The sequence below is a fragment of the Protopterus annectens genome, chromosome 1.part1, assembly GCF_019279795.1.
Source record: "Protopterus annectens isolate FY-2018-M chromosome 1.part1, PAN1.0, whole genome shotgun sequence".
Taxonomy (NCBI): Eukaryota; Metazoa; Chordata; order Ceratodontiformes; family Protopteridae; genus Protopterus; species Protopterus annectens.
In genome coordinates this window covers 255,070,107-255,095,475 of record NC_056726.1, presented here as the reverse complement: position 1 = coordinate 255,095,475, position 25,369 = coordinate 255,070,107, and the positions used below count along the sequence as shown (strand labels likewise).

General features: G+C 40.8%; 1 protein-coding gene across 1 annotated transcript in view; it reads left to right on the top strand.

Moving 5' to 3' along the window:
• FAM184A (family with sequence similarity 184 member A) overlaps window positions 1–25,369 on the top strand; it is a 2,724,106-nt gene that overhangs the window by 1,860,085 nt on the left and 838,652 nt on the right. The window contains exon 9 of the mRNA XM_044086971.1: window positions 11,552–11,702. Coding sequence (XP_043942906.1) covers window positions 11,552–11,702 — 151 coding nt within the window. The remainder of the gene's footprint in view (window positions 1–11,551; window positions 11,703–25,369) is intronic.

The window sequence follows — 25,369 nt, the reverse complement described above, 5'->3', positions numbered from 1 at the left end:
TTGCATTGTGGCTAAAGCCTTTGCTGCCCCTACATTACCTTTTTTGGCAGAGTCCACCTGCTGGACTTTGCAACCTAATAGGATCTAATTCTGTAGATCTGCATCTAACTTTGTAGCTGTTCATCTCCAGGATAAGTATAACAGCTCCGATTTCTTCCTGTTCTACTACAATTCTGCTCTCCTCTACTCTGTTACAAACTATCGCAATGTCTCCACCCACCCCACCTTCTACCTACACCTCTGTTAACATTCTTTTAGCACTCATTTCATTTATATCTCAAAATTAAATCGTTTTTTTGCTCTCCATCCTTTTTAAGTGACTCAGTACTCTCTTTTGTGACATCTATCCTACTGTCTGTCTTTTTTTTCTAACTATATCTGTATAGGGTATAATTAGGGTAGAAGCCTTACTACTGTATGTATAGTTACTGTCTTATCTATTTTGCATTGTAAAATATAGTTTAATTGTATTCTTCCTGACATTGCTGATACAGTATAACTTAAAAGATTTTGACTGTAGTGCATACACTAGAGGTTTCTCCTTAAGCTTCAGCAGAAAGGGGCCTTTGCACCTGACTTCACTTCCCCTGGTCAACAGATGTAAAATAAATAAATAAAATTAAATTAAGAACACATCAGTGCTAGGAGTCTTAACAAAAAAATGTGTTAACTTGAGGCGCTCCTGCAACTTGATTATATTCGTATATGTATAGTTAAAGGAATGTTGTTTCAAAGTAATGAAAGTATTCCCACTACTCCTGGGTTTAGTGCCTACCATGTCCACAGACTTAGTAGCAATTGTGGAGGGACTATCTGTATTTGTCAACATACCTCTCAACTTTTTTGCTTAAGAATTCTAAAAAAAGCCAAAGCCAAAATTAATGGGGGGTGGCAACAGAAAGGACCAAAATCAGGTACAATTTTTAAATATTGCTCTAATTCATTTAAAATGTCAATAGAACAGCAGTGTCTGATGTCATTTGTTTCATCCATTCCTCAATGGATGGATTATCAGATTTGTCTCTGATCTGACTTCGGCCAGTCTCTGGCCTTGAATCCAAAGTTCATTGCCTTCCCTTTACCCACAATCCTCTGTAAGCAGAAAATAGATCTTGTTTGCTGCTTGTTTGCTACAGATGTAATCATCATTGCTCAGACTTGGCAGTAGGTAAGTCAAAGCCATTTTCTTGTACTTTTTGGATATAGTCATTGGCAGAAGGTTTATCTATTCTGCAGTTCTTAGGTTTCTTATTCTGACCTCCCTTTACCTTAAAAAAATAAAAATGAAAGTCTTCAGCGGTAGTCTTCTGTCTACGCCATTTTGGCAGTCTTTCTCTTCTGCTAACTTTAGTAATAGAGTTTTTTTTCTGTCTTTAGTGATACTTTTGAGGCAGTGTTTCTGTCACATAGTTGTTACTGTTTGTGATTGGTCGTTGTGCTTTTGTGATACTTGTTTCTCTTTAGCTTTTGTTGTAGACTGTTCAATATGACTAATAAGACATCACAATTTAAAAATGTGTGGCCTGTGGCCATAAAATTCCTAATTCAGACACATGAAAAGTTTGTCTCCTGCTTTGGGGCTGCTCATTTTAATAAGCAGTGCTCCATATATACTGCTTTTGGCACTAGGGCTGTTACAGAAGTAAGGGGCAAATTAGCCTCCCTGCCTCTGCGAGAGAAGGTTCCCTGTCTCATTTATCTTCATTTGCTTTCTGTCCTTCTGTCAAGAAACCCTCTGACAGGTCTAAGGATGAGAAGAGTGATGATAAGCCCAAAGAAAAGGAAAAAAAACAAAGGAATCCAAAGAATCAAAGAACTGGTCCATGTATCACTCTTCTTCCTCTGGTCAGACAGTTTGGAGGGACAGGTATATTTAACAGTGGATACCACTGCTCTGGAATAGACTCCCCATCCACAGAAAACAAAGCTCATCCCTGTTCATATTCAAGCACATTTTGGATCTATGTATGGGAAACAGAAAATTTAACTTAGGACTGCCCCCTATACTACTAGTGGACAGAGGCAGCTCATAAATGCTTTATCCCATGCATGGGTCCCCTCAAGTTATCTGTGGTGTGATCCCAGCTATTCTCATTAGAGATAATATATAATTATCGGTCGTGGGGTGTTTAAGGCCAGTTTAACACCAAATGGGATAAGTTAATTTGAGCACCAATGGGGGGAATTTGTCTAGGCTTAAAATGGCCCACAAGGGCAGCTAGCCTAGTACTTACTTATAAACCTATAAGAACTAACATTTGTCAGTGGTCTGATCTAGTCTACAACAATTTTGCCTAGTTTGACACAAAGAAAATGGTTAATATTTCAGCTGACAATTTTGGCATAAATTGTGCTCTACCTACAGTTATAGATTCCACAGTTACAGCAATGCCCCCCTATAAGTTATTTATTTATTAACTTGTTTGTTGCACTTTACTGACTGGGTTAGTCCTACTAGGCCAGCATTGTTTTTTCAGGGGGAGGCACAAGGTCGAATTTTTTTATTGATTAGGGGAAATTTGGCCAGGGCATCAGGGAAATTCCCTACTCTTTTTGAGCACTGTGGCATACTGGTATTCATCAAAAATGGAGGAAGATGGAAACAGCAATGATGCTACTACTGCTGCAGACCTTAAAGAAACTGTTGTACTGAATAAAAAATAATAGACGAGTAGAAGTGAAAATGATTTTGTTTCAGGACTGGGTGATGTGGTGCGGATATAAATTATTATCGAACAAGGGCTTGGAAAAAGATTAGAGTAAGTCTGTTGAAAAATGCCTCACAGAGACAACAGAAGACTTGCAGGAAGAGGAAAGCAGCATGTTTACATAATACAAAGGTGCAGGCACTCTAGATTGAGGAGCAGAGGCACTTGACCAGTGGAGCAGCTATAATTCTAAAGGTATGTTTTCCAAGAGGAGTGTAAGCATTATGGTATGAGCTGAAAGTATAATTCAAACTCAGATAACTCAAGAGAAAAAAGAAGAGAGAGAGAGAATTAATAAGTATGAAATTTTGACAGTGCTATATTACTATTACATTTTTATGTTAAGGATATAAGCGCATTAATTCAGTTCAGCAATGCGACTTTTTGTGAAGTAACTTTTAAATTCTCCCCCCAGTGCAACTAATCATCGGCTGCCACCAGCTCCTATCTTCATTAACCAGGTCTACCAGACCTACCTTGGCCTCCCCTGGGCTCAACATGACCCATGTCTCATCCATGGCCTTTGAAGAGATCAAGGACTCTGGAGCAGTGTCATAGTGCTAGCTGTATAGTGTGCCCTAACCCTCTTCCCACCCTGCAGCAGCTTTGTGACCACTGCTGTTGCTGCCTTCAAGAGGTGCATGCACTTGGTTTACCACTTTCAGAGTGGAACCCATCCAGCATGTATCACTGCTTCTGCAGTAGACCTGGACTGCTTCCTTCCTCCAAGAATGGCAAGCTATCATTGGATGATTACTCCTATCCTTTTTCTCTGATCCCTCCAGTGCCAGTGCCACTGTTCTAACACATGTCATCTGGGGTGTAGCACTGGCTTTATCTCTCAGTTTTGTTAGTAGAACAATCCATTAATAACAGTAAAAAGATTACTTTGTTAAACTTGAGAGATTGTATGCTGCAGAACTTAAGCATGCAGCTACTAAGGATGTTATTGATACTGTTTAGAACTACTGCTGTGAATTAGGAGGAGATGAAAATGTTTTTGAAGAATTTATGTAAAAAAAAGAGACCAGTTGGCATAATGGTTAAGGTCTTCACCTCCCCTTGCACAAGGTTCGATCCTGACCTCCAACCAATGCCTGTTTGGAATTTGTACATTCTCCCTGTGTCTCCATGGGGTTTCTCCCACATCCAGAAACATGCTGTTTCCATCTCAAAATCACCAATGAATGGAGCTGTGGGCAGCAGCACAGACGTGACATGGTGCTCTATACGGGGAAGAGTTGTATAGACCAACCTCTTTTGGCATCCACTGTGGTGCGCAGTATCCTCAAGATAGGAGAATATGAATCACATGCTGCACGCCATGGCAGGGCTAGCCACTCAATTGTGTAAAATATGGTTCTGGGTGATTCAGTCATGTTGACTAATGTCGCCAAAATGGGCATGGGTTATTACCGGTGATAAGTGGGTTGGAGACCCGGCCTACTCTGACCTATGCCAGGGACCTTTGCTAATTGTAGGAGGGGTATATGTGCCCCAATTGGCCAGTGTGTGCTCGCTATAAAGCCCAGCAGCCCTGGGTTAATAAGCTACTGGCTGGCCGGTGTCTAGTTGTCCAGCCTTGGTTACCTGGGATAGCTCTGTTGAGTGAAAGCTGGACATAAAACCAACCAACCTGCATGAACTGAGAACTGCTATGCTTAATGTAGGTTCACTGACAGGACACAGCTTGGAAGTGAATGACATGATATGGAAGAGGATGGCCATCCTGTGTATCCAAGAGATGAGATGGAGGGGCAATGCAGCAGAAATACTTGGCTTGGGATCCAGACTCTACTACTCAGGAGGGGGGACAGGCTAGAAATGGTGTAGGGTGAGAGAGAGGCTTCAGAAGGTAGTGAGGGATATCATCAGAATTAATGACAGACTCATGGCAGTCAGACTCCAATGTAATGATAGGGCAGTATTCATAATCTCAGCCTATGCCCCACAGCAGGGTTGTGATAGTGATGGAAAGAGTGCATTCAGACAGCAGTTGCAGGACCTACTAGATAAAGCAGGACAACATGAACTGATGTTGATAATGGGTGACTTGAATGCACATATCAGGACAGCTAGAACAGGATATGTGGGCTGCCTGGGTCCACATGAGTGGGGCAATAGGAATAAAGAAGGAGAAGCCATTCTAGACTTCTGTCTGACAAATGACTTGATAGTAGCCAACACATGGTTCAGAAAGAGAGACAGTCACAAGATCACATACAAGAGTAGCCAACTTGCAACTCAGGTAGACTTCCTCCTAGTAAGGAAAAGGCATTGGGGTAGAATCCATGATTGCAAAGTCTTCCCCAGTGAAACAGTCAGCCCACAATATAAACAACTAGTTGCCACAGTCAGTGGCAAGCAGTGGTCAGAGAAGGCTCTTAGGTCAACAGAGACCAGGCTGAAGACTTGGAAGTTGACTGGAGAGAGAGTACAACAGTTCAAGGAATTATTCAGGGCTGTAGCATCCCAAGAAGGGGATGAAATAGGTGGAGTTGAGCAAGAATGGCAGCGTCTATAAACAGCATGTGTTAGGGATAACATGTAGAAAAGATATGTGGCTGAGCCAGGAATGGAAATAAGGTACATAAGGAAAGCTGGTGGTGGAATGCAGAAGTCCAGGAAGTCATCAAAAGAAAGAAGTGCAGGAAGAAGAGGGAGATTGAAAAGACTGACCAGGCTAGGAAAGGCTACTGGTTGACTAAGAAAGATGCTAAGAAAGAAGTTGCAATAGCAAAGAATAGGGCATTGGAGGCACTCTACCAGCTTCTGAAAAGTGACTCAGTAAGTGGTACAAAGAAACTATATCAAGTTGCAAGGCAAAGACAGAAAGATAAAGAAAACAGTCAGACACCCTTCATAAGGGATGCCAGCAACGGGTCTATATCAGAACATCGAAGTGTTAAAACTTCGAATGTTCTGATATCGAACACTATTCAGTGAACGCTAAGAATAGCAAAGCTTCAGAACAGCAAATTCTTTCCTCGGGAAAGAATTCGGTTGGCCGTTTCTGTGGCTTTGCTATTCTTAGCGCTGTGGTGGAAAGTTATGGGTTGGGTTCAGGTAAGTGTGCGATTGTACGTTAGGGTTGGGGCGGGTTAAGTGAGTTAGGGTTAGGGCGCGGGTTAGGCGTGTGCGATAGTGACAGACTTTAGGGTTAGGGGCGGTTTAAGTGAGTTGGGGGTAGGGCGCGGGTTAGGTCAGTGTGCGATAGTGATGGACCTTAGGGTTAGTGTTTGGGTTAAGGTAAGTGGGTAGATAGTAGTGTATGTTTAGTTTAGTGTAGCGTTAGATATAGGAATTTAAGTGTATGTGTGTGGTTGCTGTTTGTTTGATGTGCTTGTGTTGTGTGTATGTGTTTCAGAGCAGCAAATTTTTTCCATGGGAAAAAATTTGCTGTTCTGAATGTTCGATATTTTCATGTTTAGATGTTTTGGGGCCGATGAAATAGTGTTCGCTATTTTCATCTTTCGATAATGTGATATAAACTCCCAGCAACAACCTGCTAACCAGTCCACAGGATGTCAAAGGCAGATGGAAGGAGTATTTTCAGCAGCTTCTGAATGAAGAAAACCCCACAGAAGCTGTACTGCCCCAGAAACAGACTACAATGAGGGAAGGAGAGGAGCCCACCCTAGAAGAAGTAAGAACAGCACTAAGGAAAATGAAGTCAGGGAAAGCAGCAGGCTCAGATGAGGTCACAGCAGATATGATAAAGATGCTGGGCAAGATAGGGGGATAAATGGCTCCTGAGGGTACTAATAGCAGTGTGGAGAGAAAGGCCTATCCCAGATGACTGGAGAATAAGCATACTTAGGCCAGTGTACAAGAACAAAGGGGACATTCACAAATGTGGGCAGTATAGAGGCATCAAACTCCTATCACATTGCATGAAAGCTCTGGAGAAGGTGAATGATAAAAAGATACGCAGAGCAGTAGAATATAAGATGGGAGATCAGTTTGGATTCAGATCAGGATGCAGCACAATTGACCCGATGTTTGCAGTGACACAGATACTTCAAAAGAAGCTAGAGATGTGAGAGTCCAACTGGGCATTCCTAGACTTAGGAAAAGCATTTGACAAGGTCCCAAGAAAGCTGATCTGGGCAGTACTGTGGTGGTTTGAAGTCCCAGAAACATTGGTAGAATTAGTGCAGGCTATGTACAAGGACCAAATGACTCACGCGTGAACAGTGTTCGGCCTCACAGAGGTGTTCCCAGTGGGAGTAGGTGTACACAAGGGTTCAGCTCTGAGCCCACTGCTGTTCATACTGGTGATGGACTACATTAGCAAACAGGTCGGAGGGGGCAGATCAACAAAGTTGCTGTATGCAGATGATGTGGCATTACAGACAGACTCTGAGCTAGAACTTCACCAAAGGATAGGAGAATGGATTGTAAAACTGAAAGCACAGGGGATGAAACTAAACACAGCTAAGACAGTGGTAATGGCAGCAAATTGGGGAAATCAGAAGAAGCTGAGAAGAGAGTTAGAAGGGAAAATGGTGGAACAGGTAAACAGCTTGAAGTATCTGAGAAGAATGGTTGAGGAGAAGGGAAGTCTGAATGAAGAGGTCAAAGCTAGAATCAGAGGGGTTGCAGCCAACTGACATAGAGTGTCAGGTGTAGTCTATGACAGAAGAATGAGAAAGAAGCTGAAAATAAAGCGTACAAGACAGTGGTGCGACCAGTACTACTGTCTGGTGCAGAAACCTGGGCAGTAAAGGCAGAACAGTTGAAGACACTAGAGGTGATAACAATGATGTGCCTGAGAAGGGTCTATATTGAATCAGAGAATGCTTAAAAAAGCAAACGCCGATTCATCGACCCTATTTCAGCGAACGCTGAAAATGCCAAGCACTCAGAACAGCAAATTTTTTCTCAGGGAAAAAAATCACTGGGCTGGTTTCGGGAGTTTGCCATTTCCTCCACTGTGGTGTGATCTTGGAGTTGATATATTTAAGTAGGGGGGTGAAGCCCCCGACATTAAATAATGTTTTAAGATTTTTTTTTTTTTGCGGAACAGTGATTTTTTTCCCCTGGGAAAAAATCACTGTTCCGAGTGTTCTGCATTTTTAGCATTCGCTGAACTAGGATCGATGAATAAGCGCTTGCTTTTCTAAGTGTTCACTTATTTAATATAGACCCCCTGAGAAGGGTGGTAGGATGCACACTGTGGGACAGGTGAAGAAATGAGGACATAAGAGCAGAAGCCAAAATAGCTCCAGTTGCAGAAAAGATCAATGAGAACAGATTACAGTGGTTTAGACACATGCAGAAAAGCAGAAGACAATCTGGTGAGGAAGATTTGGGATAGTCAGGGAAGGTAAGAGGAAGCGAGGACATACATTAAAGAGGTGGATGGATTATGTGAAAGAAGATCTGCGACAGTCAGGCATGAGTGTTGAAGAAGGCAGGAGTGGGGCACTGAATCGAAAGAGATGGCATCAGTTAACATGATACCCCAACCCCATGTAGAAAAAAATGGGAAAAAGAGGGATGATGATGATTATGTCAAAAGGTGCGCAGTAGAAAAGTGTGGATTTGGAGGTATGAATAACAATGAAAGTTGAACAAAACAAAGTACAAGACATTTTAAATGTTATGGTAAATGGTGTCAAGCATAATGTAAGAGTTTGGTGGCAACTGGAAGCCCTTTTTGTCTGATGATTGGGCTCATTTGGTTCAGGATTATAATAAAAGGTGTGTTCAATGTCGGGAGTATGGGCATTCTAATAGGAGTTGTTAATTAGTGTGTAAGAAGTGTGGTAGTGAGTGACAGCTGTTGTTTGGTGGTCCACATTAATGGAGGAAGGGACTGAGAATGAAGAGGGGAGTGAAAATGAGAACAGTAATAAGAATGGAAATGGTGAAGAAGTTAAAGAAGGGGTTGATATGCAGAAAGGTTAGACAGAAGTTGGGGAACAGGAAGGAGAACAAGTACAGTAAAGCAAGAAACTGTTACAATAGAGGAAGAAAGAAAAATTGTGAGATGAGTAAAAGATCTTGAGTTGCCACTGAAAAACAAAGCCTCTATGCCAGATATTCATAATGGGGCAGAATTAGAGGTAAAAAGAAAATTGAAACATGTTATAAAAGGTGCAAAGAAGGAAAGGACTGATATAAATTTAGTGTTGTTAAATGTAAATAGTATGACAATGATGTAAGGATGATAAGAAATTGGATATGGGTATAATATAGAGGATTATGAGTAGATCGGTGATCCTAACCATTTATTGTGTGTTCGAGACATAGATGCCAAGATATTCACCTTAAGAGCAAAGTTTGAAAGGTGAATCTTGGCATCCATGACAAGAACACTTAATAGTCCGTTAGGATTGGCAACCCGATCATAATTCTTTAAGGGAATGGAGCTTTATCTTCTCCATGTACTACTAGTTACAGTAAAAATGAAAAATAAAAAACACACTGTTTTGCTGGCTTTTAAGGCCTTAAAGCACTTAGTGAGTGCTGTCAGGAAGGCAGTGTAACACAGTCCCTTTCATTCACACTCACTTTCCATGCCTTTCAATTGTCCAGATTTTTGCAGAATGTGTAGATTTTTGCCTGTTTTCAAAATGGGGGGGGGGGGGTGGCATAATTGGCATAATGGGTAAGGTGTTCATCTCATAAGGGCAAGATGCAAGGTTTGATTGCAATCTAGAGTTACTGGCTAGGCTTAAAATAGCCTAGTATTCACCTATAATCTTGTAAAGTCCCATGGTTTTCAGACAAATCTTTGGAGATTGAATTTGTGAAGTAATGACATACTTTTAAGTTTCAGATTTTGTATCTTTCAGAAAATGTAGGCAAACACACATCATGTCAGCTCCGAAGTTTATAACAGGAAGTCAGGGGTACCTTATTGCTACGTACAGCAGGCAGAAGCAAATCTTTTACTCTGACTGTCATTTGCTGTTCAGATTTTACTGTCAAGCCAAAGCCCCTGCCTTAACAGCTGAAACAAAGGGTGCTTAACATTTGTTAAGGTTGGGTCTTTCACCACTGTAGCTCTTAACTGATTAATCTTTTTCTGAATATCAGAAGATAATCACCACACTCCATGTACTATATGTTTGTTAGTTGCTAGATGTGTAGGGAAAAAAAAGAAAAATCTGAATTATTATGGAGGTGAAGTAGACTGCAGGTCAGGATGTCTGTTTTGGGATTGCTGTGTTTATTCAAATAATTAATATTAAGATATTGGAGGTTATGGCTGTTGTGTAAAGGGTAATGTTGGTTTGTGATATAAGACTGAACATGAACCAGTTTGGGTAGTTGTAGTGTATGCATTTATGAATTTGGGGGGATATAAAAATGTTATATGAGTTAGAGGTTTTATTATGGTAAACATGAGTGTTATTCTGGTAGTAGATCTGAACTGCAGCTTGTGGAAGGAAAATGTAAATTACATAGGTCATAACAATGATGACAGAGTTGATGAGAAATGGGAGATTAATTTAAGGAAAGGAGAGAAGATTTACATATACAAAAGGGAATTTGAAAACAAATTTTATACAGTTTTCAGGGGATATGAAGGGAGAGATGGTACAAAGTTTTGAGTTTTTGGATCATATGGCTATTTGGCTAGGGTTGGAGAAAATAAAGAAGTGATTAAGGAGAGAATGGGATTAAAGAGCTTGGTAGGTGGGATAGTGAAGAACGAGAGCATGAGATAGGAAAGAGTGCAGTTATGAATGGATCATTTGACCATGAGACTGCTTATACAAATTGGTCATATTGGTGGATAATATATAAGGAGAAATATAAGGTGACCTCAGATAGAGAATGAAGAGAGAAGAAGGGAAAAATAGAGTATTGTAAGAGGTTATGGAGATTATGTCAGACATTTTTAGGGGCAAAATGTGAGACCTTTGGTAATATGGAAAGACAGTTATATGACTGTGATAATGAATTAATTACTGGATGTTATATGAGTGCAAAAAGGAAGAATGAAAGTCATGATGTAAAAAGAAATGTATTTGTTGAAAGGAAAGAAGGCGGCGGTATCACCTTTTTTAAGGTAAGATATCATAAAAATAAAGTGTAGAGTGTAATAGGAAATCTGCCTTCTCTTCACCCCTGAAAGATTGTACCCAGCTGATCTGAATTATTCTTAGTATTAATTTTTTTCCTTTCTGTATTCTAAAATTATCTGTCTGTCTATCAAAGGTTATAGTTTGATACAGTCATAGTATTTATAAGATGCCTTGAGCATCTAACAAGATTCCATAGCATAAAGTGTGTGTCCAACTTAAACCTACAAAGAGGAGAGGAAATTGCTGTGCAAGTTTGACCAGAATGAGGACAAAGTAAGCATAATAAAACCCTAATGCTGTGATTTACTGTTTCAGTGACCATTCTTTAAAGATCTTATTTTTTATTTTATTTGTATTTATTCTTTGTTAACTGGGATAGAATGTTGATCCCGATGGACTATTTCCAGGTTCTGCCTAGGTGAATACAAAAACCCATACCATAATACATTAAAGCATTTAAGTATGAGGTCTGCTCATTTGACATACAACATTGTTAAAGTTGAAAGAAATGTAGATGTTCCACAAGAAATGGGAATATTGAAATCAGTTGTGTATTTACAGTATGTACTAGGGAAAGAATATTTTTGGGTAGCGGCAGTATGAGGTGGGTAACCTTACTGTTAAGATGAGCATCTTACCCAGAACTGCGTTTTGTTTAGCTGCACTTTCTGCATACCTGTTTTCAGCTGTGGCCTTATCACTGTGAAGTCCTGTGACTGACTAATATGGCATATTAGCCATTCTTTGTACTAGATGTAAACCTGTTTCCTTGATAACACAGTATAGGTTTCTTATTTGCAGGGTGGAGTGCAGTAAAGTTCGGGAAGAACTGATGCAGCAGCATGAAGAAGACAAGAAGTCTGCCATGACACAACTTTTACTGCTGAAAGACAAAGAGATAAATGCTGTCAGGGATGGTTGGCAAAAGAAAGTGGATGATCTTTTAGACCAGGTAGCAAATTCCTATTTTTATTTAGTTTAAGAATACTATGTATAGTCCATTTTATTTTGTATATAATAATTTGAATTATTAAACATTACAATATAATTTTTAATATATGTATGTAAAGACAACTGGTTGAGGGTAAATGCCACAATTTCCTAAGTATTAATTAGAAAATAAAAAGACATCTTGTAATGTTTCACTTCCAGTAAAATGTGCTGACCATCTCCATAAAGAATTTCTAACAATTTTAAGATACGTAACTCATGCAAAAGAAGTTACCTGTCATGGAACAATTGCCTATGAAAGAACTATGTGTTATCAGTGAATTTCTAGAGCATTTTCTTAACATGCAGTACTTCTGAACCCCATTATGTAAGTGCTTAAGTGGTGATGGTAAGTAGGTAGGATATATATATATATATATATATATATATATATATATATATATATATATATATATAGTGAATAACGCCAGAATCAGTATGCATTATTTGTTTGTTTACAGGTATGCAGTGCTTAACATCTGGGATGGGTTCTATCCCATAAAACACTAAGTGGGCAAACGTTAAGTAAACACTGTATATTTTGTATTGTGCTTTAACGTCTGTCTGCACAACGGCCTATCACATTGACGTCCACTTAGTACAATATGGAGATAAATGCAGTCGGACATTGTGAGGAAGGACATTAAGCAGCACACACTTGTACATGTATTAACTAATTATAATATGGTATCATAATACCAAGTACTAACTAGCAAGCATGCACATGTCCAAGAAACTTAAAGTGCACTTCAAAATAAAGGCTTGCTACCCACAGCTTATGTGACTGTATGGTATTTGTGGTACTATGTCATTGCATAAAAATCTGGTTTACAGCCCTTGAACAAAATTGACTGAAAAATTGCTGTTGAGAGAACTTGATGTCAAAATATTGCTTCCCTGTTCAGAATAGTCCCTGACAAAGTTTGGTGTGTGTGTGTGTGTGTGTGTGTGTGTGTGTGTGTGTGTGTGTGTCTGTGTGTGTGTGTGTGTGTTATTGTGTCACTCTTTGACATCCAAAGCATCCTTATTATTATTATTATTATTATCATTATCATCATCATCATCATTATCAGTATCCTTTTGAGGTTGCTCCGTCACTATTGCAACTGACACAGTATTACTTGCAGTACATTAGTGGGGTAATTCCAGTCTACTGCAACCCTTGCCTTCTGAACCAAGGCATGCACATTACCGGGTGAGCTGCTTTGCATCACATTCCAGCTACATCTATAGTCAACCTCCACCATATCTCTCAACTCTGCAGATTTTCAGAGAACGTCCAGATTTTTACCTCATATTTTTGGTCTGTTCTTCATAACATTTGTTTTTTTTTAGTAAATCACGGAGGATTTAAGTCACTAAATAATAATGTACAGTTGAAGTTCACACTTCATATTCTTTAGAAAATGCAACAGATGCGATGGTGTAGCGGTTAGTGTTGTTGCCTCACAGCAAGAGGTTCTCTGGTTCAGTTCTTGGTTGGAGCATCTTCTATGTGGAGTCTGCATGTCTTCCCTGCAGTCGAGTGAGTTTTAAAAGACATGCAGGTAGGTGTGTATGTGAGTCCCTTCTGTGAAGGTTGGGTGCTGGGTTGGCAACTCGACACTGTAAAAACACCACTGCCAATCAATCTGTGGACCAGTGATAGTCTGTGGCAACCCCTAACCGGTAAAAGCCAAAAGACATTGCTTTTTATATTCTTTACAAAATGCATGCTAACACAAATCCTGTTATTCTAGCAACTTTCTAACTTTGAGAGCAGTATTTTAAATCCGTATATGGGCCTTTGTCCCCCCATTAATTTAGACTTTGTCCAGATCTTTTACACTAAGAGGTTGAGAGGTATGGTCTCCACCTCCATGTTAATAAATGAGAACAGACTTAGTATTGGGCCAGTACCTACTTATTACATAACTAGACTCAATTCAGTCAGTAATTGTTGACTGCAATTTGGTAACCTGGAGATTCCACATGCATGTGAAGAGCACTGTTCAGTGAATTCAGATCACTGTCGCCTTTGCCCCCTTATGATCAATGAAACATCATTCAGAAAATAATGTATCATGTAGGTCTTCTGCTAATGGCTACAATCAATCATTGAGTTCTTTAAAAGGGAAATTGATTTTGTTAGGTGGCAGAACATCAGTTCTTCACTCAAGGACAAGCTGAAGTGACCATGCAGCCCAATTACTATGCTGATGCAAGAACTTAAACGTCTTAAAAGTAATGCTGAGAGGATCTTGCATAAGTGAATGGTACTTTATTTACTTTTAAGTAAAGTAGAAATAGTGGCTTGATGAGGCAAACACAGTTGTGCCATGCATTGAAATTAAAGTACAGAAATTAATCACTTTGCAGTGTGACTGCAAAAAGAAAATAAAGATCTAGAAGTAAATGGGGTAAGATGTGAAAATAATTCATAGCTGAGTAACGCAACATTATATGGAATTCTGTAGTAGATATAAATTGATGATGTATACATTTTAATATAAAATACAGATAATATGACCAAGATCAACCTTTGAAGTCCTTCATAATTAAAACTATGCACATAGCACTGGGCATCAAACCATGGCTGGGAAATGAGCCCCATTCTGTAATCCCTTTTGCTCAGCTCTTAACAAAAGGAAGAGACATTGTGCATGATCTCGGCTGAGAAACCAATGCAGTGCATGAGGTAACAGCACCTGTATGAATCACATCTGTATAGGAAGTCTATGGGAAGATGATTGGCTTGTTCCTAGCTTAAATGAAAGCTTGTCTTTCAGGAGGTGTGCATACCTATGACACGTCACAGGTGACATGGCTAAACTGAGGTATGTTGAGACATGGACACTATGTATGGCAGAATGTGTGTGAGAAGCCAGTCCTGTGGAGAGAACCTAGGTAGTTGGAGTATTTAGATTCAAATAAAGAGTTTACAGAAGATAAAGTGGCAGAGATTAGGCAGTAGTGAAAGTTATTCTACTAGCTAGAAGAAGCTCTCCCAGAAGCTGAGGAATCTGACTGGCAAAAGCTGGACTTTGGTAAGCAGCAACATTTAAGGCAACTAAGCACCACAAAGTTTATAGACACAGAACTGAAAACCAAGGATGCTGTGGCTGTGAAGGCTGATAATACACTGTAGTTTAGGACAGAGTGTCCATCACTGGTCTGATTCTAGTTGTGTTGGACTTTCAGCAGCTTGTAAACAAGATCAGTTAGTAAAATGAGCATAAAAGATTTTCTAGATACTTATTGCTGGTTATACACTAAGCAGCCTGTACTACATGCTGATCTTGCATGTTGAAATGAAATGTTTGTTTGAACATGTGCATGTCATGTTACATGCAGTAGTAATACCGTGTTCTAAATGAAGAGATGCTGGTATACTCTTGTACAGTTTGAAGGGGCAAGATGTGGGAAAATTAGAAGTATTTAATTGCATTGATTTTACAAAATGAAACAGCTGAAGCATTGGTAGAGCTGAGGATTTTTGCAGAGGTTCCAGTGGTTGTTAATCCTCAGAAATTCAAGTAGGTGGACCTGTGAGAATAGAAATGTCATGAAGGATGATGAATCATGCACAAAAACTGTAAAAGCCTACTAAGTATCAATCAACCTATCAAGTGTAAGCTGCCTTTCAAGACTTAATTTTGCAGATTTGAAGTTGGGACTGGGATATAAGATTGGGAGAAGGCAAATGACTTAGCGATGTACAACATGATAGGATATAAAACAGCTAAGCTTAAAACTACCAGTAAAAAATATTGAAAAGAATGAAGGCAGGATAAACTGATGCACAGCTGAATAAACCAAACAAGCTGTTTATTAAAAGGTTAGCGTTTTCATGATCAAACTGACAGCTTCATCAGACCATTAACAAAAATCAGCATATCATGATATTTAAAACCAAAACAACTTATCGAAAACAAGCTGAACATTAAAATCTACCAGGCATCATCATAATAAATGTATGCATAAAAATCACCCAATCCCCAAAGTTGTCATAGTCTACCACAGCCATTTACATATTACAACAGTCAAAATGTGTTACTTGCATTCGTGATACACATCCAATCCAAATCCATCAAAAAGTAGAATTCGCATTAGATATAATACAACCTATCCAAAAATGTTTTTACAAAGTCTGATGAATGCAAATGGTTCAATGAAACAGGAAACATTAACTACGTAGATTGCAACCAGACCGTCATATTAAAATGTTACAAACAGTACACTATACATATAGCAAATGCGAATCAGTAGGAAGCTTTTTTTTTCAAACATGTCTACAAGAGTAGAGTCATAGCTGTGGACGTGTGCAGCTAATAAAGGCTGTCTTGGATATTAAATAATCATATTTATGTGATTATAGAAATTTGTACACAAGTTAACTTCTTAAATAAATATAATACTGATAGATTGTTTGGTGTGTTAAAATTCATAAGGGTTATATAGAAAAGACATTAAAATAAGAGTTTTGATTATGGAACTATTTTTTACATTGCACAGAACCTTCTAAGATTATGCACTAAGCTTCCCCATACCATAAGAACTCATTTATTAACTTCTTCCAAAAATAATCCTGTCATATAAATGGGAAAATTGAAAATATAAACGTAAATGTATAGGAATCAGCTTGACAGTTAAACCTATGAACCTGTGAAATGACAACCCTATCAGGAAATTATCTATACAAGGGGACTATCTAAGCATGCAAAGAAATAGAATAACATTTATAAGATACTGAACATGTATCCAAGTTTTAAGAGGGAAAAATGCAGTAGTTTTAAAGGTGAGTTTTGAGGAAATGAGCATGTAAGTAAGAAATAATTTGAGGAAGGGCGTAGAATGTAAACAAATGGTTGGGAAAAGGAGAAGCAAACATATTGAAACAGAGCTCTAAGTAAAAACCCAGCCACTTGGGATGCACAAGCCAGTGCATTTCTTTGTGCCGGTCCCAAGACCGGATAAATGGGAAGGGTTGCGTCAGGAAAGGCATCCAGCATAAAATGTTGCCAAATCATACATGCGGACAACAGTACAGATATACATACTGGATCAGTCGAGGCCCAGGTTAACAACAACCGCCACCAGTACTGTTGGCCAACAGGGTGCTGGTGGAAATTGGGCTACTGTTGGCCAAAGGAGGAGAAGAGGGGGAAGGCATGCCCGAAGGCAGGTAAAGGTTAGGACTGTGGCAGTGAGGGTCGGAACTTTGAATGTTGGCAGTATGACTGGTATAGGGATTGAGCTAGCTGATATGATGGACAGAAGGAAGGTTGGTATATTATGTGTGCAAGAGACCAGATGGAAGGGGAGCAAGGCTAGGTGTGTCGGAGGCGGATTCAAATAGTTTTGCCATGGTTTGGATGGGAGGAGAAATGGCGTAGAGGTTATCCTGAAGGAACAGTATGCTAAGAGTGTTTTGGAGGTGAAAAGAGTGTCGGACAGAGTGATGTTTATAAAGCTAGAAATTGATGGTGTAATGATGAATGTAGTTAGTGCATATGTTCCACAAGCTGGGTGTGTGATGGATGAGAAAGAAAAATTTTGGAGTGAGTTGGATGAAGTGGTGATGACTGTACCCAAGGGTGAGAGAGTGGTGATTGGAGCAGATTTCAATGGGCATGTTGGTGAAGGGAACAGAGAGGATGAGGAAGTGATGGGTAGGTATAGTGTTAAGCAAAGGAATGCAGAAGGTCAGATGGTAGTGGATTTTGCGAAAAGGATGAACATTGCTGTGGTGAATATGTATTTTAACAAGAGGGAGGAGCATAGGGTGACATACAAGAGTGGAGGAAGGTGCACACAGGTGGATTATATCTTATGTAGAAGGGCCAGTCAGAAGGAGATTGGAGACTGTAAAGGGGTGACCAGGGAAAGTGTAGTTAGGCAGCATAGGATCGTAGTTTGTAGGATGACATTGGTGATCAAGAAGAGGAGGAGGAGTGTGAGGGCAGCACCATGTAAAGTGGTGACCGGGAAAAGTGTAGTTAGGCAGCATAGGATCATGGTTTGTAGGATGACATTGGTGATCAAAAAGAGGAGGAGGAGTGTGAGGGCAGCACCAAGGATCAAATGGTGGAAATTGAAAAAGGGTAATTGTGAGGTGGAGTTCAGGGAGCTGTTAAGACAGATACTGGGTGGCAGTGCAGAGTTACCGAATAGCTGGGTAACTACAGCAGAGCTAGTAAGGGAGATGGCTAGAAAGGTGCTTGGTGTGACATCTGGAAAGAGGAAGGAGGACAAGGAGACCTGGTGGTGGAATGAGGAAGTACAGGAGAGTATACAGAGAAAAAGGTTGGTACTTACTTTCCTCACTTGCTTAGAGAAAAACAGCTCTTGTACTCACTTTCCTCACTTATCTAGAGGAAATAGTTTTTTATTCAAGCATGTCCAAGGGTCAGCTCCCGGTGTTCTCTCCTGTCTATCTGATGAATCTGAGCATCTTGGGGCAATGTAGAAATTGCCTCATGTACACAGACAACCCTCTCCTCCTATCACCCAACACTACAACCTGTGAGAGATGCACTTATCTAGCCAAACTGGAGGTAAAGCTCTCTCCAATCAAGACTGAACTTGACAGTCAAGAGGAGAAGGTAAACACTTGCACCACACCACACTCATCACATAGTCTCACTAAATTTACCCCACCAAAATCCACACATAGAAACACAAAAACATTTGCGGAGGCTCTCAGTAATAATCTGCTCAAGCAACAGAGACATCCAAAGCAGAAATGCAAGCAAACCCCACCCCCCAACACAATCCAAATGACACATGGCCCGCAGACTCAGTGTGCCACTCAACCACAGCCAATAAGGCAAAACAACGCACCCAACACACTAGTCATAGGTGACTCTATAGTCAGGCACACTGATGTCCCACTCACCAGGCTAAACAAGGAGAAGGTTACTGTCAGCTGCCTGTCAGGTGCCAGGATCCGCCACATAACCCACGCACTCAGGTCACTCCACAACAAGTACAAATATGACTCTGTCATTGTCCATGTTGGTGTGAACGACCTGAGACGTACCTCCCTGGACTACATGAAAAGAGACATGGAAGAGCTCTCTGATCTTGTAGCCCAGGCAGGTATGACCCTAGCCCTGAGTAGCATTCTGCCATCACCCAGAATGATGCCGCAGTACAAGGACAAAATGACTAACTTCAACAATTGGCCAAGCTTCTGGTGCCATTCTAAAGGGATCCAGTATCTGTCTGCCTGGGATGACATGGTCGACAGAGCATGATGCTTTGCCAGAGACGGCCTGCACCTGTTACCCCTGAGATTCTGGATACTGGCTAAGGTTCTTGCCGCCCCTATAGTGACTTTATTAAGCAAGGTTCAAATGACAAATTCATCACCATAACAGGAACAGGCAAGCAAAAACTGAGGGTAATGCTACTCAATGCTAGAAGTCTAAATCTCAAAATGCACTCACTCGAGGCACTCCTTAAAATGGAGAACATCGATATCTGTGCAGTGACTGAGACCTGGTTCAAGGCTCCAGAGAGCACCCCTGCACTTCCAGGTTATAACTCATACTACACTTTTCGGCCATATAACCTGGACCGGAACACCAAAGGCGGAGGTATGTCCATATTCATTAAGGATATCCACACCTGCAGGCTAGTTGCTCGGCATAATGCAGCCGAGGTTATCCAAGTGCAACTAACTCTGGGCAAAACTGCAATCCAAATTGTTGCTTGCTACAGATCACCCACCATGCCCCAGGATTCCCAATCCTCTTTTCTTGATGTACTGGAAAATATTAGGGTTCAACCAAACACGCTAATAATGGGCGATTTCAACTACCCTACCATTAACTGGGAAAACTACTCATGTACCAACTCCTCTGCTCAACGCTTTCTGGAATTCATAAACTCCAATGCCCTGGATCAACTTATCCACACCCCCACCAGGGGCAACAATATCCTAGATCTAGTCATTACCAACATGAGTGACACCTGAAGTCAACGTCTCATTAGTCCGATCCGACCATAAGCTAATTTCCCTAGATATCTACATCCTGCCCCCCCCCCCCCATTAAGGAAACCATGTTAAAAGATTTCTCCAAAGCCAACTTCTTGCTTCTTAAGACAGAAGTGGTGAACTTCATGACACCCATGCAGATGGACAATACAGTTGCGACTACTGAATCCTACACAATTGCACTTTATAAGCACTTACATGAGTGCATGGATCGTGCCATCCCAAACAGAACCAAGACACTATCCTCCAAAAATAGGAAGCCAATCTGGTGGTCCCCTGCCATAAACAAACTGTACAACAGAAGGAAGAAACTGTTGCAAAAGAGAGTAAAATCTCATGAGTGGAGGAGCTCCCTGGTCAGCCTCAGTAAGAAGCTGCGATCCCTGATAAAATCCTCCAAAGCTAGTTATGAAAACAAAATTGCCAGTGATTCTAAAGACAACCACAAAGCATTCTATAGCTATGTCAAGAATCTCAATGGCAACACTCAGATCTGCTCTGAGTTACAGCACAATGGCAGTAAATATACAGACCCAACTGATATTGCCACATCCTGGCAGATAGGTTCAGTGCTAACTTTACCCCCATTTCACCCCCTAAAGAGCCCATCTCTATACTGGAAGAATGCAAAGTTCCTGTAATCACAACTGCACAGGTAAAAAACACACTCTCCAAAGCCAAGAACACAGCATCCATGGGACCAGACAACATCCCAGGCTGCATTCTACACTAACTACAAAACGAACTGGCACCCCACCTAAGTACCATGTTCAGTCATAGCCTCACCTCAGGCTTTGTGCCTGCTGAATGGCGCACAGCGACGGTTATCCCACTTCACAAGGGGGGGAGCCACCACGGACCCCGGGAACTACTGTCCCATTAGCCTGACGAGCCTGGTCTGCACTGAGACAGATGCCTGGTGTCAAAGCCATGGCCTCAAGCTCAATGCCAAAAAGTGCATTGTCATCCCCTGTGGTAAAAACTCTGTACCCATGAACTACAACATAGGTGGTAGTATACTTAACACCGAAAGTGTGATAAGAGACCTTGGGACACAGGTGGACAGTAGTCTCTCCTTTGATAATCACATCACCACAGTAGTCAGGAAATCCTTCTACGTGGCACACCTCATCACAAAAGGTTTCTCATCCAGAAAAAAAGAGGTCATTGTTCCCCTCTACTCATCACTCATTAGACCCATTATAGAGTACAACACCCCTTTTGGTATGTACCTCACAAGATATCTACAACAACTGGAAAGGCCACAGAAATACCCCCACAAAGAGGATTACCGGCCTCAAACAGATGCCATACGCAGACCGTCTCAAAAAACTCCAGCTTTACTCCATCGCATATCCCCTACTCAGAGGTGATCTCTGCCTAACATACAAAGCTATGTCAAACCCAGAGCTGTTGGACATGCGCCACTTAAAGAAATCCCAATCCCTCCAAGCTACATGCTCTAGGGACCTAAACCTTGTCACCACAATAAACAGAACATGCTGGAGGTATAGATTCCTGTCCCAGAGACTTCCTGTACTCTGGAATAAACTACCTATCTATATCAAACAAAGCTCCTCATTAGCACTCTTCAAGAAGAATCTTGATGATTGGATGGGAAATAGGAAATGCACCCCATGGATCACCTCTGTGGCTCTGCTCGACAGTGGCACAGGAAAATAATTTTCTTGGGTGGCAAAAGCTAGGGTACCTTTTTGGCTGGGCTTGTATATGCCCCAGGGCCGATAGCCTAGTACCTACCTATGAACTTAAGAAGAAGTGGGATTGTCAGAGAGATGAAGAAAGTAGACAGGAGTATAAGGAAATGAGGTTCATGGCAAAGAGAGAGGTGGCGAAGGCTAAGGATAAGGTGTTTGAAGAGTTGTATGAAAGGTTGGACACTTAGGAAGGAGAAAAGGACCTGTACTAATTGGCTAGACAGAGAGACTGAGTTAGTAAAGATGTGCAGCAGGTAAGGGTGATAAAGGATAATGAGGGAAACGTACTCACAAGCAAGAAGAGTGTGTTGAGCAGATTGAAAGAGTACTTTGAGGGGCTGATGAATGAAGAGAATGAGAGGGAGAGAAGGTTGGATGATGTGTGGATAGTGAATCATGAAGTGCAGTGGATTAGCGAGGAGGAAGTAAGGATAGCTATGAAGAGGATGAAGAATGGGAAGGCTGTTGGTCCAGATGACATACCTGTGGAAGCATGGAGGTGTTTACGTGAAATGGCAGTGGAGTTTTTAACTAGATTGTTTAATGAAATCTTGGAAAGTGAGAGAATGCCTGAGGAATGGAGAAAAGTGTTTTGGTACTGATTTTTAAGAATAAGGGTGATGTGCAAAGCTGTAGTAACTACAGAGGGATTAAAGTGATCAGTCTCAGTATGAAGTTATGGGAAAGAGTAGTGGATGCTAGGTTAAGAAGGGAGGTGAAGATTAGTGATCAGCAGTATGGTTTCATGCCAGGAAAGAGCACTGCAGATGTGATGTTTGTTCTGAGAATGTTGATGGAGAAGTACAGAGAAGGTCAGAAGGAGATGCATTGCGTCTTTGTGGACCTTGAGAAAGCATATAACAGGGTGCCTAGAGAGGAGTTGTGATTGTATGAGGAAGTCAGGAGTGTCAGGGAAGTATGTAAGTGTGGTACAGGATATGTACGAGGGTAGTGTGACAGCGGTGAGGTCTGCAGTGGGAGTGACGGATGCTTTTAAGGTGGAGGTGGGATTACATCAAGGATCAGCTCTGAGCCCTTTCTTATTTACAATGGTGATGGACAGGTTGACAAACGAGATCAGACAGGAGTCCCCGTGGACTATGATGTTTGCAGATGACATTGTGATCTGTAGTGAGAGTAGGGAACAGGTCGAGGAGACCCTGGTGAGGTGGAGATATGCTCTAGAGAGAAGAGGAATGAAAGTCAGCAGGACTAAGACAGAATATGTGTGTGTGAATGAGAGGGAGGATAGAGGAATGGTGAGGATGCAGGGAGTAGAGGTGGCGAAGGTGGATGAGTTTAAATACTTTGGATCAACATTTCAGAGTAATGGTGAGTGTGGAAGAGAGGTGAAGAAGAGAGTACAGGCAGGATGGAGTGGGTGGAGAAGACTGTCAGGAGTAATTTGTGACAGACGAGTACCAGTAAGAGTGAAAGGGAAGATCTACAAGAGGATAGTGAGACCAGCTATGTTATATGGGTTGGAGACAGTGGCATTGACAAAAAGGCAGGAGTCGGAGCTGGACATGGCAGAGTTAAAGATTTGCACTGGGTGTGACGAGGGTGGACAGGATTAGGAATAAGTATATTAAAGGGTCAGGCCAGGTTGGAAGGTTTGTTAACAAAGCCAGAATGGCAAGATCACGTTGGTTTGGACATGTGTTGAGGTGAGATGCAGAGTATATTGGGAAAAAGATGCTAAGAATGAAGCTGCCAGGTAACAGGAAAAGTGGAAGGCCTAAGATAAGGTTTATGGATGTGGTGAGAGAGGACATGCAGGTGGTTGGTGTGACAGAGCAAGATGCAGAGGTCAGGAAAAAATGGAAACAGATGATCCGCTGTGGTGACCCCTAACGAGAGCAGCCGAAAGAAGAAGATTCTTGATTTGACTGCTTATTAAAGTGGAAGTGTCTAAAAGACAGAAAAGCAAGGGAAACAGCATCTGTTAAGTATCAGAGATGAATCTAGAAATAGTTGAGAATAGATTGTGAAGGTGAAGATAGCTCATACATGGAACAAGCACTGGGAAAATACCATAATGATAAAGGTGTAATATGAACACAGATTTAGAGAGGAAAGCATTGAAGTAAAAAAAGAGAATGAAAGAACAAAGACAGAAGGATGATGTGATGGGGGAACTAAATAAGGAATACGCTAACAATTATTCTCTTGTTCAGTCACATGGAAGAGGGGCACCATGACATAGTCCACAGCCTCCAATGGGGGTAGGAGATCAAGAATTAACCTTGTCCGTTAGAAGAGAATAGAGAAAAGGGAGGTATTTTTGTGGTGGACAGAAAAAAATATAAACATGTTTTGTTTTGTTATTGCTTACAGACAAGTTATAATGGCATTAACATACTTTCTGACAAGGAGATTGAGACAAAGCTAACTACAAGAATGAAGAAAAGATTTGAAATGAGCCCGGGGAGGGGTGGGGCTTTTGACTATGTGTGGCCTAACTGTATTAAATGATAAAGGAGAAGAAAAGGAGGAGGATGAAGGGAAGAAAATACAAAGTCTAATATTTCAGAATACTAATGCAAAAGATATGCCAAATGGAAAGATAATGAGAGGTTAAAGTACAGAGTATAGACGTCTGTTGCAGGTAGGCCCGCCACGAAAGGGGGAACGTAACTAAATTGGGATGCTCTGTGTCACAGTGAATAACTCAGGAGTGTGTTGAAGATGTATGGTAGCAGCCTTAAAATGTAAGAGAAGTCCAAGGAGGTTATTATATCTTCCACCTTGGAGAAGCAGTAGTAGTGCAAAGTTAGCTCACTTTTGAAAGAAGTGATATGTTAAGGGGGTCTGTTGAGTGGACATAGCAAAGTTGCACCAAAATAGATTATCCCCAGTTAACTAATTATTATAAGTGTTGGGAATAAGGAAATATAACTTAGCAGACTGATTCAAATATTGCTATCTAAGTAGGAGGGAATACACACCATGTTGTAAGTGTGGACATATTCCATCAAAGCTGGGCTATTTTTTGATAAATATGTGTTAAATGAAATACACTAGATGGAGATATAGCCTACAGTACTGTCAGTCACAGACTCAGGATGCTGAAGTTTAAGTTAAGTGTCCACAACAAGACTTCGGTGGTTTAGTCAAAGATTTTCGGTTATGAAAAGAAGCAGAAAGAGATACAGTCAGAATTATCAAGGCAGAAAAATAGTGACGTAGAAGACTCCCTCCAGTGTTGTGCTATGTCACAAAGACAGTTTTGACTGCATCCTGAAGTCTTGGTTCGATTTCTTCAGTCTTCAATTGCTTGCTGAGTGACCGAGCAAGTCACTTAATCAAGCAGTGTTCCTTGGTCACCCCTGAAGCAAGGCACTTATCCCTTGTTGAATTTACCCATTTATCAAATTAAATAAATTATATATTTGGCAGATGAATCTTGAGGTGGAGCTTAGATACCTACACTAACTAAGAAATGCTTTGGGACAAAAACACAAAAAATAGGATTATAGAAATACAAAAAAAAGATGTGATGATATAAGAAATAGCTGTATAGTGGGGGGCAGCTTTGAAATCCATGTTCTCTATATTACAACCAGGGTAAAAAATCCACTGCAAGGATGGCATAATCTGCAGTTCTGTCAAATGCAGACTTTTGATGTGTAGGTATTTTGTTCTGAGATTTGTTGATCCTGAAGAGAAGCAGAAAATGATACAGGCAGAAATAGCAAGAGAAAAGAGACAAGGCTCTCCTGGCTGTTTTGGGATGTCACAAATGCAGTTTTAACTGCATCCTGAAGTCTTGGGTTTGATTAACTCAGGCTTTGTTTACCTGCAGTGTGACTGAGCATTTACCTGCAATGTGACTGAGCAAGTCATTTATTCAGGCATTTTTCCCCGAGTCACCCCTGAAAACAGACACTTATCCCTTGTCAGTTTACCTAGTTAAAAAATAAAATACAA